The sequence below is a fragment of the Triturus cristatus genome, chromosome 4_2 (assembly GCF_964204655.1).
Source record: "Triturus cristatus chromosome 4_2, aTriCri1.1, whole genome shotgun sequence".
Lineage (NCBI taxonomy): Eukaryota > Metazoa > Chordata > Amphibia > Caudata > Salamandridae > Triturus > Triturus cristatus.
In genome coordinates, this window is record NC_140586.1 from 635,745,534 (window position 1) to 635,760,718 (window position 15,185).

At 42.8% G+C, this 15,185-nt stretch overlaps 1 protein-coding gene across 3 annotated transcripts in view; it reads right to left on the reverse strand.

The window, feature by feature from the left end:
* The window catches only part of IL12RB2 (interleukin 12 receptor subunit beta 2), a 462,597-nt gene that overhangs the window by 311,569 nt on the left and 135,843 nt on the right, over positions 1-15,185 (reverse strand). For all 3 annotated transcript variants that reach the window (XM_085602320.1, XM_085602321.1, XM_085602322.1), the window contains one exon: positions 4,718-4,899. In XM_085602320.1, coding sequence (XP_085458446.1) covers positions 4,718-4,899 — 182 coding nt within the window. The remainder of the gene's footprint in view (positions 1-4,717; positions 4,900-15,185) is intronic.

The window sequence follows — 15,185 nt, forward strand, 5'->3', positions numbered from 1 at the left end:
CGCTGGATCATTTCCCTATAAGGCGATGAAACATGTGTTGGCTAAGATCACAAGAGATTCATTGGCTTTCCAGTGACATCGTCCACAGAAGATAGGAAAATAATAAATCTACGGAACCAAAGAAGATGAATGCTGTTTTATATTACTGTTACTTAACTGTATACTCTTAGCATGTGCAGGGGATTATTGTTTAATTTGTATGTGGTTTATGACCTCGTTTTAGGGAATAAGGTGGTTTTCCCTATCTCTTTGCCCTGCACCTAACTCTAATCAAATACCCTATGCAGGCTTGGCAAAGCTGCCCTATTTAAGATGATGTGACTGCCCCGCTTTATATACGCATTGCAAAATACCCTGGACCCAGTACCAACAAAGTACTTCAGAGAGATCGAGAGCCTGCAAAGGGACCTGCTATGGGATGGCAAACCCCGCATTGCTCTGACCAAACTTACACTTAATTGGTACGATGGGGGGATTAGCCTCCCAGATATCAAAAGATACTATTGGGCAGCACACCTCGCAGCCATTAACCAAGGAACCTACGGTTGGATCGATGATCCAGGATATGCTATGGATAGGTGGACACTGCCGAGCGGGAACTACAACAGGGCTTTATACTCCAAACCCAAACAATACCCTCTGACTGGACCTACAGACCACTCGGTCCGAATCTGGCATGAGGTCACCAAAACTCTGGGCTGGGAGCGAAAGCTCACTCTGGCAACCCCGTTATGGGACTCCGAACAACTAGGTAGCTTGTGGAAATCAAAGGAATTTGCTGAATGGGACCTCATCAGAATCTCACAAATCAAAGACATGTGGGAAAAAGGTGAAGTGAAGTCCTTTACTACTTTACAGCAGCAATAGGAGTTGGCTGACTCAGAACGCTTTAGGTATTCACAAATACGTCACGCACTAAAATCCCAATTCCTGACGGGCTCCTCCCCTCCCGAACCCACTCCTCTAGAAGACAGACTGTTAGAGGGGCATCTACCCGAAAAAGCCAACTCTCTGACCTACAAAAAACTGATCAACAATATGACAGACATTCTAGGGGCGCTACGTGAGAAATGGGTGAGGGGTGGCATTGAATTAGATGATGAAGACTGGCAGGAGGCGGTGTCCTCACCAAGAGTAGTGGCGATTTCGGCCAGACTGAGGCTGATCCAAATGAAAATTCTGCATAGGATTTACATCACAGGGCCCACACTGGTCCACATGGGAAGAGTTGACAATGGGAATTGTAGAAGAGGCTGTGGACAGGTAGGAACATTCTTACATATAGTATGGGAGTACAAATACATACACCTATATTGGCGTAGGATCCATGAAGTACTAAGCAAAGTACTCAGAATCACAATACTCCCAGAAGCAAGAAGATGCCTCCTAAATGTATGGGAGCCCACTGACTTAAATAGACATCACACACAATGGGCCTCACTAGGGTACATGCTGGCCAAACGAAACATAGCACAACTGTGGGGAGCAACACAGGCACCCAAAGTAAACGCTTGGAAAGAGGACCTAGACTGGTGCATGTTTAGAGAAAAAACTGTTTACACAACTCGCGGTTTCCCCAAAAAGTGGTCCAAGATCTGGGACCTTTGGAACTCCTACAGAGGATGTATTTGCAACCCTCCACTTAATATTGACCAGGATGACTTCCCCACCCCATAGTGATTCCCAAGGGAGTTCTGGAATAGATGATTGTTCATTGCTGACCTCCTGAATGTTACTATCATTTGTTTCCTATTCCTCTGCATTGTACACAATATAACGATGTATGTTAATAAAAAGAATTAAAAAAAAAATAAAATACCCTATGCAGATTTCCCTAAGAGCGCCACTTTCCTATAATACTCCACCCAAATTGCAGAACACCTTTTTTGATGAATTTCATCTATGCTATGAGGTATTAATGATGTTATTTTCACTTGAATTTTAATAGGATATTTTGTTATCATCTATTACTATATTATAATTGTGTCTCAACATGGTCTTGATATCCTTCATACTTTCTTCTTTCCGCTGTCTTCTGTTTCCTTCTTTTTTTTCTCCTTCTTGCTTTCTTTATTCTTTTCTATTATGACATCACTCCATAAATTGCCTTTTCGGTGACTTATTCATATAGATTTTTTCTATTTCTCTTTATCTTGTTATATTGGCCGCATACTACTATGGGGCACATTACGATGCGGTCTTAAAGGCTCCAACCCTCGTAATATGCCCGTTGGATTCCTTTCCGACTGCCTCTTTACAATAGAGGCAGTTAGAAATGAATCCGACCGGTCATTCCGGCTGGCTTCTGACGGGCTCGGAAAGCCCGCCGGCCAGTTGGAATGTGGACTGTAATCCCAGGGGGGCTCTGTCCGCCTTTGGGATTGCGATGTTGGAATTCGGAAGTCTTTCTGTGCCGACCTTTCCGACACAGAAAGGCTGTCGGAACTCTCATTTGAAGGCCCCCAGCAGGCCCACTTGGGTGCATGGCCTCCGGTTGGTGTCCCCCTGTTGATCCCTGCACCCCGTGGCAGGCACCTTGAGGTGCCTCTATACAACAAGTGACCTGTTCCCAAGGTGAAAAAACAGTTCAAACATCTATACCCGTTGTCATATATTTTAAGACAATCTATACAGCATGTGGTCACCCCATCTATGCTACTTATGGGTATGGTTCACCAATTTAAAGAGAAAAAAGAAGAAGAAATTCATACGAGGTACAATAGTCTCTATAGTCCCCAAGTGTCTGTCTCTAAACACCCAATAGTGGTGAAAAAAGTGTAGGAGAGAAGCGAGGGAGCCTCACGGTAGCAACACCAGGGAGGTTTAAGCAGGAAGGTACTCGCCTGCTACCTCAAGGTCTCATCATCAGCTACCCTCGTTCCGAAAATAAGATATGTGTAAAGGAGGAAAAATGGGTAACAACCCAAAAAGTAAAGTGCTTAGGTATGTGTAAAGGAAGAGATAGTGCCAAATTATGTGCACCGAAGAAAACCCCACAACTATATACAGATATGAGCTAGAACACACTGGCTTACAATTTTATTCCATGCTGTGTGTCTACTCCTATTAAAATGCCGACATGTTTCATTGCCTTTGGGTACACTCACGGCAATTTCTTCAGGGCGTGGGGTTTTTTACTTAACCCTGCATTTCCGCCTATCTTGTAATAAAAACACTTCGGGATTTTACCCAACGTGGGTATACCTTTACCCTGGAGCTCTTGCATGCGATAAACTGCACTCCTTCTAGGCTCTTTTCGGTGACTTATTCATTTAGATTTTTTCTATTTCTCTTTATCTTGTTATATTGGCCGCATACTACTATGGGGCACATTACGATGCGGTCTTAAAGGCTCCAACCCTCGTAATATGCCCGTTGGATTCCTTTCCGACTGCCTCTTTACAATAGAGGCAGTTAGAAATGAATCCGACCGGTCATTCCGGCTGGCTTCTGACGGGCTCGGAAAGCCCGCCGGCCAGTTGGAATGTGGACTGTAATCCCAGGGGGGCTCTTTCCGCCTTTGGGATTGCGATGTTGGAATTCGGAAGTCTTTCTGTGCCGACCTTTCCGACACAGAAAGGCTGTCGGAACTCTCATTTGAAGGCCCCCAGCAGGCCCACTTGGGTGCATGGCCTCCGGTTGGTGTCCCCCTGTTGATCCCTGCACCCCGTGGCAGGCACCTTGAGGTGCCTGCCAGAGGGTGCAGGGATGAACTGCACCTCCCATTTTACAATAGGAGCATGCATTCTGGTCGGCTTACGGCCGAAATGCATGCTCCCATTGTAAAATGTAGGAATGCGACTGAACAGTGTTTGGTCGCATCCTAATGGGCCGGTCGGAACTGCCGACCGGGTGTCGGTTGGTCCCATGACCGAGATGATGTTGGGTGGAGGCAACTCCGCCCGACATCATAATCAGCCCCTAAGTTGTTAGCTACATGACATACTGTCTTTTGTTCTGATTTATTGTTTAAATTCTTCAATAAAAAAATAACCTAAAAAAATGAAATGCCACATACCGTATAGAAAAGAAAAACTGTTATTAGTACTCCAATTAACACTCACTGGTTGTGCAATTCAGGACAAACCCAACTATAATATACAACACACACAGCAACCAGTCTTTTCCAAATTAATAAAGATGAATGTTGCCCATCATGCTCTAAAATGCATTGGTTTATTAGGACTTCCCTCTCCTGCCCCCTTTCATCCAGTGCCTGGCCTCTTGTTCTAGACAGGACATGATTCTATTATTTAAAGCGAACAGCTTTAAGGAATTGGATAACAATAAGTATATGAGGAAAAGGTATAGCGACATGCAAACCACACAGAAATAGTCTTTTTTTTTTAATGCTTCAGTCTTAGGACCTCATTCTGAGTGCTCGGGATTGTGTCTAGTTTTCTTCTCCCCCCAGAGTTACAGATACCTTGGACATTGATGATGACTGACCCCATAGGAATTCAGGGGCAGTGTAAAAAACTGTCGGTTTCAGTTTCCAACTTTGCCAATTGCTCTCTGGGTTAGTAAAATCGTGGGAATAGCGAGCTCTGAAAAGAACACTGAGAATGATGTTTATGGAAGCACGAATAGAGGCTCTTTGCTGATGTCTGACCAATCACATGCTGTTATTATTTTACACCGTCACATCTTGCTAGCCATTCTATTTATTTATCTTTGCGTCAACCAGTTTAAACTGTGATGAAAAAGAATCACTTACCTATTTCAAAAAACGTGAATTTCAGGGGTAGTGAGCTGGTTTTACCAAGATAGTTTGAGGCGTTCACTATAGTTGTGTACTTTGTTTCACGATTTAGATTTGTTGAGAGGATTTGAGAATCAAATGTATGTCTGTCCTTTTGTGAGGCCTTCAAAATCCAACGGTGTGTTCCATTTTCTAACCTACAATACAACAGATAATGTTTATAGAGGCAACAATATGTACTGCTGTTACTTTATCTTTCTAATACAACCACATAGCATTTACAAAGCCCGCATATAAATGCTTTAAAAATCATTGGCAAGTTTGGAAGTAATTAAAGTATTTTAATGTAATTACATGTTTTGAGTAATTCAAATCAATGGCGCTAAGGTACATTGATCTACTAGAGTGAATGATTTTACACGCTGGGTAAAAGCAATCATATATATAATAGGGAAAACAGGTCCACCTTTTGTCAAATTGAACATGCTTATTTATATCTACATTTGTAAAATTGTCTTTTCTTTCTCAAAAAAGCATCATGCTACCAGTAGTGCTGGAACAATTTTCACAGTGGGGGTGCTGCCATCAATGTTATGTCATTAAAGTCATAGGCATTATGAAAAATACAAATGTCACACAAAGCACATGTGTAGTAAATGTATTCAGCAGGAGAGTGCTAAGGGTGTATTATGGAGCAACTGTCACAAATATACTATTAAACAGCCGCGGTCTGTTGAGGTAACTGTGGTGGGGCTGTGGGGCCGCTTTGGGTGGTATTTCGAGGGACAATGCCGAGGGGAAATTAAATAAATAATTAAATTTCTCTCTGCATTGTCCCTCGAAATCCCCCCCAACGCGCCCCCATGCCCCACCGCAGTTAACTGCATTGACCGCGGCTGCTATTAAAGCATGGTGTGGTAGTGCACACTTGTTTACAGACAGCACATTTACCATTGAAATGGGCACTAAATATATATAGACATACAGTTTTACTGATAAAACTATGACTCATGTAAGCAATGATGAGCAGAAATCGCGTTTCAGTGAATATTCTAGTTGTGCATCGGTTGATTTGCTTTGATTCTATTAAAATCATTCTTTCTATCCCACTTCAGAATTGCAAAAAAAAAAAAAATGCTTAACTTGGGCTTTTCCAACTGCTGATATATTCTGAAATATTTGAACAGAATTAATTTACAGGTATTTTAAATTTTGCTGTGTGACAAAATGACATGGTACAGCCTTTCCTTTTACACTTCCTGCACCCCAGCGAGATTATCACATTGTTTACTTTAAAAAATGCTCTCAGAAAGAAAAGCGAACACCTACCTCCATGTTAAAAGAATAAGCAGCAATAAGTCAGAAGACAGAGCCTGAAATTTGATCTCTGTCTTTGCAGCCCAGCAACTTTGACAAGATGAAAATGTATTTAAAGGCACATGTATTGCTCATTCACTTCCTTATCTCCAGCATTGTTATTTTGGGGGTGCTGCGCCCCCCGCACCCTTACTTCCAGCACTTATGTATGCTGCTGAGGGTATCAAACATCCAGCCGGAAAGTTGTGGCGAGAGGACAAAGGCCAGCTGCAGTTAACCAATGGAAAGACATTTCTTAAAGTTAAGATGGCTGCACCTATTGTGGAGCCCAAGATAGGAGCTGGTCCTAAATGAGAGCCCCTGATGTCTCAGTGAAGGTTCAGGCGCACGTGCAAGATTGTGGAACAGGGAGCAGTGCTGAGGCATATAGATTGAGCAATCGAAAATATGTGTTTTAGACGAGATTTCTGCAGTTCGTAAAAAATCCATGCTTGCGGCTTAGGACTTAGAAGTAAACTCTGTTTCACTGGAAGCCGATGAGCTTGTCACCTGGATGTTGAAATACGGTCAAACCTTTTTAGTAAAACTAGCTTCCTCACAGCGAAGTCACTTAAGGTTAGATAGCCTTGGTTCAAGGCAGTTACACCAGAAGTAGAAAAAAGGAGAAACGAGGTAAGGATAGAGATAACGTAGATAGAGCAATGAGGCAGATAGAGACATAAAGTGAAGAGAGAAAGGCTAGGTAACCCGTACGAAAGATACAGAGAGATAGAAAGAGGAAAAATATGTAGGGAAAGACAGGACAATAGAATGGTAAGGTTTAAGAGTATGGTAGTAAGATAGAATGTGAGAGCTACAGATGGGGAGAAGAAAATGCAGAGAGATGGGAAGGGCGAGGGCACACCAAGGGATGAGGTTGAGTGAGAGGAGAGAGGCGAGGTAGGAAGTGACCGGTGAGTTAGAGAGTGGTAGAAACAAAGAGCCGTAGAGGTAGACAGATAAAGAGGAGAAATAATGATACATACAGAGAGCCATGCAAGGATGGGAGAGAAGAGCGGAAGACTGAAAGAGATGACGTGTAGATAGAAAAGATTAACGAAAGAGAGATAAGGCTGATACACAAGCAGAGAGATAGGGTGAGATGGAGAGAGAGGGTGGTGAAGTAGAGAGGATGAGTGGCGACAGAGAAGGAGTTACAGACAGAGGTGAGAGAGCAACAGGGGGCAATGATAGATGGATAAAAAGGTACAGCTAGAGAGAGATAGCGGGAAAGGCTAAAGAAGTGAGAGAGAGGAGGTAGAAGAAACAGTGAAGGATCGGAAAGGGAAGTGGCGAGATAGCAAATAAGGGGTGAGGTGAATTGAAAGGTTTGATAGTGAGAAAGGTGGGATGGAGAATGATGAAATACTGAGATAAATGTGAGGTAGAAACATTGAGGTAGAGAGAGGTAGAGAGAGGTGTGGGGTAGAGAGTGTTTAGCTAGAGAGAGAGGAGTGAGAGGTAGAAATATGTGAGGTTGAAAGAAACGGAGCGAGAGCAATGTGAGATTAAAAAGAGAAGAAGTGCAGAGAGAACTGAAGTGAATAGAGGGGAACAGAGGAAAAATACAGGCAGGTGAGATTGAAACAGCAGAAAGGTGAAGAGAGAGGAGTGTGATAGAGTCGAGGTAGATAGAGCAGTTAGAGGTATAGATGTAGCGAGAGATGAGGTAATGAAATAGGTAGAGAGAGTTGGCTAGAGTGATGTATATTGAAAGGTTGGTGAAGTACACAGAAGAGGTAAAAAAGAGAAAGTAGAGATAAAGATAGATGTAAATACACAGAGATGTAGAAAAAAGTAGAGAGGCAGGGGGAAAACGTGGAAGTAGTGAGTTGCAGTAAGGAGAGGCCCATGAGACTGAAATATAAGTGAGGCAGAGAACAATAGGTAGGTTGTGCTACAGAGAGGTGACAGAGATAAGGGGGTAGCTTAATAGGTGAGGTACAGAGAAGACCTGAATTGTGTGATTGGTGAGAAAGAAATATAATACATCAAGATAGAGAAGTGGAGAGACATTAAGTCAACAAGGGTAAGGTACAAAGAGGAGAGAGGCAAGTTATACAGAGGGCGGTATTAGAAAGTTAGAGGAGATAATGAAGTAGATAGAGTTGTAAAGCAGGGTAAGCAAGATAGGAGAGAGAAAGATGACCAAGCAACAGATAGGTGAGGTAAAGTAACAGAGTCAGATATGTGTAGGCAGAGAGAGATGGAGACATTGAGTAAAAACAACACAGAAAGAGAGAGCATCTTCATTTTGTCATAATCCCTTGTGTAGGTGGCCACTTTGGAAGCTGGGGGCCGAGGCCAGCTGCCCATTCCTTAAAACGATTGTGGTGGTTGCAGCTTGTAATTTTACTTGCTTAATAGACTTATCTTACTTATTTAAGGTTTTATAGAGCGCGAACGTGACCTGTTAGGGTATCAGAGCGCTTTACAGGGATAACACATTGTATACAGGTTTGACACAGGCAAAAAACACGGATAGGAATAGAGGGAAGTCACTACATTCAAACCTAACCAGGGTATATACAATAACCAGAGAGGGTAGAAAATGCAGTGAAAACCAGCAATTACATATGAGGGGTGACATGTCAGCAATATGCAGAGAGAGTCCACAATTACATATGAGGGAATAATAAAACAGTACAAAGAATAGGAGCAACCAAGCAGACAAGACGTTTTTCAGAAAAACAAGAGCAATGCCGCAGAGCGAAGTGCGCGGTGAAAGAGAATTATGGGAGGAATTTGCTCATTAGAAATGTTTTAGCTTCCTTCTTAAAGGTTGACACAGAAGGGATTCTTCGGATGGAGGATGGCAGCATGTTCCATGTTCTTGGTGCGGCCCCAGAGAAGGCATGGTTGTAGGTTTTATCCTTTTGGAAGTGAGATGGCTGGAGCACAAGGTCTCTGGCAGACCGGGAGTTTCTGACTCCCCTAGATACTAAGAGTTTCTTGGCGAGATATACGGGGGAATTTGTGTATAGTGCTTTGTGCGTTATACAGGCCAGTTGGAGCTGGACTCTGGCTTCAAAGGGGAGGCAGTTCAGTTCCTTCAAATGTGGAGAGATGTGGTCAAATTGTTGTGAGCCTGTCTTGCTGCGGTGTTGAGGCAAGCTTTTAGGGGGGCAGTGGAGATCTTGGGTATGCCAGATGGGTTGAGCAGCCGTAATCAATCCTGGAGATAACTAACGCCTGAACTGCGATTTTTAGGTCTGCAGCTTCAAGGAAGGGTTTTAGTTTTCTCAAATAACTCAGGTGGAGCCTGGCAGTTTTAGCCATCGAGTTGATGTGTTCATGCATATTCAGGTTGCTGTCCAGAGTTATGCAGAGAGATTTGGCAGATTCCACTATGCTTGGTGTGCAGTTAAGTGCTGTGATCGAGTTAGTCCTTTCCAGGATGTCAGTAGTGTTTTTAGGGGGGGAGATGAGAAGGAACTCTGTTTATTGTGCATTCAGTTTGAGCTTGTTGCTGGCGAGCCATTGAAGAGTTAACTTCAGAGCTAATCTCCTCTAGAGATGAGATTTTGATGTAGATCTGAGTATCGTCGGCATATGTGTGGAAGGAAATGGCAGTGTAGTGCGGAGTATTTCAGCTAGCAATTCAAGGTAGAGATTGAAGAGGGTAGGGGGCAGAGTTGAGCCTTGAGGGACACCGATTGTTATCAGGGAGGGCGCAGATAGGTTGCTGTTAAGTAAGAATCTCTGGGAGCGGTTCCGGAGGAAGGAACCAAACCATATGATGACGGTACCTTCTATTCCCATCCTTTGTTCGAGGCGTTTAAGTCATTTCTAATGGTTTACTGTGTTAAATGCCGAGGATAAATCCAGTAGGATTAAGAGACAGGTTTTTCCTTGGTCAAGAGCTTGAAGAGTGTTGTCTACAATGTGAAGAATAGTGGTTTCGGTGCTGTGCCTAGGCCTGAAACCAGATTGGAGTTATCAATCTTGTTAAAAAAATTAATAATCATAAAACATCTATCATTCATGTGTTAGCCTCGCCTATCTATACTAATTTTCAGTGTGTCTTCATAATTTTTTCAGAAGTTGTGTTAAAATAATTTCCCATTTCTGCAAACGATCAGTAACCAAATCATGGAAAGTAAGAAAAATGATTACTCTACGCTCATTGTACTAAAAATTGGTCGCAAAAAACTGATCTAGATTTGCGACCTGAATTTTTGTGACCAGTACAGAATTTTACAGACGGAACTATATACTAATAGGTTGGTTCCAAAAATTCCAATTTGTAGTGAGTCACAATCCCATCTACCTCATGATTATTAATGAGGTAGGTTGCAAATTGTGACTCACTCTGATTGGTGGCCATCAGAGGGATTGTGGCATTGGGTCAGCAGACCATTAAGCCTGTGATCGACTTTTAATAGAGTAACGATTTTCCTTTAAAATGCAGCTTGATTTCCTTGCGGAAAATAATGCTGCATTTTAAAATAACTTTGTACATTTTTCAACAAGCTTGTTTTAGAGCTAGCAGTGATCTGCTGGACTACTGCCTACTCCCCAACAACGTTTTGTTTTTAAAATTGCCTTTTGTGAGTAGATACCATCACAACTCAGGAGTCAGTTATTATGTTTTGTGGCCAAATTTTGGTCAAAAAACATAAACACATTTCATTTAGAACTGTTATTTGGAAGGGATGCTACAATGCACCCCTTTCAACTAGTAATTTCGTTTGGAGTCAAAAACCACTTTTAGTAGTCATTAAAAATGTACTGACTTTAAATGCCATTAGTGCTTGGCAAAAAAACGTTTCCACGGTCCAAAACAGTAGTTTGTACTGTTTGTGACTATAAAAACGTTTAGTACATCAAGCCCTTAATCTCCTTGGAACTAGATTATTCTCTAGCATATTACCTTTATGCTAGTCCATTCTTTTAATAATTATGATTTTTTTTTAATTCTTCCCATGGCTCTAGACTTCCTGTACCTTGCTGCAGTTATAGGATTGACTGTCTTTGTTGCTAATATTCCCAAACATACCTTCAGTTGCACTCTATTAGAATCAAAACCTATCATTTTAAACAGACTAATTACCCAAAATGGGTGCAGGCCTGGCCACCACATACACTAGAAACGACAAGCATTGGCAAAGCCAGTATTTCTCGCCTTCTGCAGATCTATTGCCTCTGCCAATGATTTTTGCCTAAGCACAAGCAAAAGAAAGAAAAAGAAAAAGGTGTGATAAAATATTTGTATTGTCCACAATTAGTCTTTTCAACACGACCAATAAAGAGGCAAGAGGGAAACCAATGTAACACACAGGATGCAACATTTATTTGCTTAGGAAGGGCAAGGTGTCATTAAATCAAACCCCAAGCACTTGACCTTAAGTGCAGGTGTCTGGTTGTACACAAAATAGAAGGATGTGTAGTACTGTGACAGCAAAGTTTTATGCCATCCTCAACACCAAGAGATCCCGATCCCTCTCTAATCCTCGACTCTCAAACCCGTCCCCCTTCCACCCAAACTCCTTCCTCACGCCAATTCTAACACCCACTTACCTTGCTCTCCTGTACATCAGAGATGGAAATCCTCCTCAGGGGCCAACCCCCCTCCTCATTGTCCCCTTTCCTGGGACTCGCCTACCTCCACCCTAGTGAACAACCCTCCTCCTCCCCTCCCCAAGAGCTATGATCCACAATCTGATCCTGCTTCTAAGCTCTAGGAAATAAACAGTGAACTTCTAAAAATCAAAACTGACATACAAAAGCTCATTAACATCACCTCAGCTCTGGCCCTTGACCTCTCTTCCAACAAGACCTTGCAGGAATCCTGCATATGATCCAACATCACCCTAAACCACCAGCTCCTTCTACTTTGTTACAGAGTGACCTCGGGCATAAACACCCAGGCCAGAACTGGAATACCACTCCCTATCCCAACGCCCCATCCAGACCCACCAGATCCAAAAATCATTTATCAGAACCCGATATTCTCTCCCTCCTCTGCGCTTACAACTCCTCTCTTATGGTTATCCCAGTCCTCCTCTAGAACTTCACAAACCGCCCCTTTAAACATGCCTGGAGCAACTAATCCCAAGCAAGGCAACTCAGAGGCTATACAAAGCATCACTTCTAACCCACATAGAGCTCACAGACCCAACACCAATGCCTTAAACATTAATAACCTCATGCAGATCCCCATTACACAGTCCTCTCACTGACGACAAATCACACCTGAAATGCATGTTACTCAACTGTATATCAGCGGTGAAACATGTCACGGACCTTGCTGATCTCATCCTTGCTCAGGAACTTGACCTCCTTATCCTCACCGAAACTTGGCTCACCGACTCCTCAGGTCCCATCCGTGACATTCTAGTCCCTCCGAGCCACAAAATTATCAGACTCGATCGAGTTAAGAGAACGGGAGGTGGCATAGCCTGTATCTACCACAACTCTCTCTTAGCAAAACAGTCCCCTTCAGCAAATCTCTCATCCTGTGAATATTTATGCATAGACATCATTAGCAAACATAGACCCTTATGCAGCCTGCACATCTTCTACCACCTTCCAGAGGACAACCTCCCTTCTAATTGAACAAACTATGGAGACCATCTCTTCCAACCAGGGCCGACACTGCCCCCAGATCTTCCTTGATGACTTCAATCTCCATTGTAATGACCCGCATGATCAGGCGGTTAACAGTCTCAAAAAATTCCTAACTGACCAAAAGATCACAGCCACTAAAACAAAAATATTGGAAAAGAATGCTCCAAAATACAAATGTAAATGAGCTCATATCTCGCTGCAATATCTCCCTACCGCCGCCTGAAAACCTGGCCGACGTTCACGTCCTCACTGAGCACTATAACAACTCCATGTTGTCTGCCCTGAATGCAACTGCCCCCCTTCAACTAAAAAGAAAATCCATCAAAGACACCAAACCATGGTTCAATGACAGCCTAAATGCTGACAGATGCAGCCTGAGATTAACAGAACGCGCTTGGAGATCCGCTCCATCCACTTGTCGACTAAAAACTCTAAGACTAAAAAGGAGTAGATACAACACACTCATCAGATCGGCGAAAGCAACCTTCTTCAAATCCCAACTTGACAAAGCAAAAAATCGCCCGAAAAGGCTGTTTGAGTTGATTGAGTTACAATCCAATAACACTTCTAGCCAATCTCATCTCATCTCCTGCCCTCAGCCAAACTGCGATGCGATTGCTGACTTCTTCCTTGAAAAGGTGAGTAAGACCGAATCTAAAGTATGCCATGATCAATCTCTCACCCTCACCTACCTGTGGAAGCAAGACTGATTCCTTCAACATTTGCCTTCAAAAGGGAAGTGAAAGCTCTACTGACGATCACTGCGCTGAACTAGAAGCTTTTCTGCTTTTGTCTCCTATCATGTTTAGCCGATTAATCTGCTACCTGGCATTTGCTACAGCCTCAGTGTCACCCGCTAATATGTCATTGTGTACCTGATGTATTTTTCTCAACTTTTCTCCGACAGCTATCTACCTATGTCTTCCACAACTCGTATGTAAAGTGCTCTGAGACCCCCCTGGGTCATGTTCACGCTAGACAAAACTTTAACAAATAAATAAAATAAAAAATAAAACAAGTAGAAGTTGTTCTGCTCCTGTTCAGCTTTAAGAAGCTATTAATCATCCAGGTTTTGATGTGTACTAAGCAATTGCTGATGTTAGGCACAAGGCCAGGAGCATTTGGATGTAAACACACATGACGCTGTGTGTCATCAACATACATTCATGCTGACCAGCGAGAAACTGTTATCATTTGTTCCGGAGGTTTAACATACATGTTAAGTAATGGGGGTGGTAGGGTTGATCCTTAAGGTACCTGAAATGGCCATTAAAACTGTGGAAATGAAAGAGAAGAAAAGACAGGGACTTTGTACGGTTCATCAGCAAGAATGCAAATCATCCTGCCACAGGTCCAGAAATAACCACTTCCTTAAGGGGGTGGGATCACCTCACCACCTTCATCCACTTTTCATTTTTAGGCTGAAAATGTGAATAATCACAATTTCTTGGTAAGCATCATTTATTGATGGGGCCATATTGAGTAAACGCAGAAGGACGAGGAGATTGCACAGAAATCATAATAAAGGCTCGGTGGAGGGATTGACCCTTTACCTCCTTGAATAAAGAGCAACACACTTAAGAAGCCGCACTATCTGTCTCAAAAGTCACATCAGTTAAAGAAGGATACAAACTAGGAAACAGTGCCATATAGCACAAGATGGAAAAAGTCATAAACGCTGAAACAATCTGAATGCTTGTGCTATTGACTGGGTCAGTGCTTGTAATCTTCCCATCAGGAAGACAGACAGACATGCAGACACACACTGACACACACACACACACACACACACACTCTCTCTCTCTCTCTCTCTCTCTCTCTCTCTCTCTCTCACTTTCTCTCAATCCAAGAGAGTCTACTGACCACTATCGCCACAGAAGAAAGCTTTACAAGGAAACAGACAGTCCTGATGGTGTGCTGTCTTTGCCATAGTGAAAATTCTCATTCTAAAATGTAGGAAAGATGCATATTGCCAGGAATCAGTACCATTACTCATTACTCTATTTATAAAACAAGAGGGTATTAGAGTCATGTAGGAAAAAGCTTATGGATACCTAATGTGGGACAGTCAAAAACAGGTGTGACTTTGCTTAAGACAGAGTTTAGAAAGGCCCTGAGGAGGCATGGGGGAACAATATTAGCAATAAAGAAAGAAAAATGCAGATATAAATAAGGGGCCGATTCCAATCCTGGAAAAAGGCTGTACAAATCGTTGTATGGAGCGTTTTTCCCGTACAACTCGTACCCGGTAAACTTTTCTTACAACCTAGGAAGTACGATTCGTACAGAAAGCCTCTTTCCATACAAATCGTACAAAAGACCATACAGCTAAAATAAACCGACGATTCTGATCCAGAACAAATTGCACGCAACGTCTGTATGTATTTAAGCAGCGGTTTACAGCCCAGCAAGTACGATTCGTCCCTACGGCACTCCGTACGGCTCTTTTCTTACGGGAGCCAAAACCAGCTGTAAAAGAGTCGTACAAGCATACACCCCGTGCCTTGTGTATGTACGGTGCGTACCCCAATATCACGTATGTACTGTGTGTACCCCC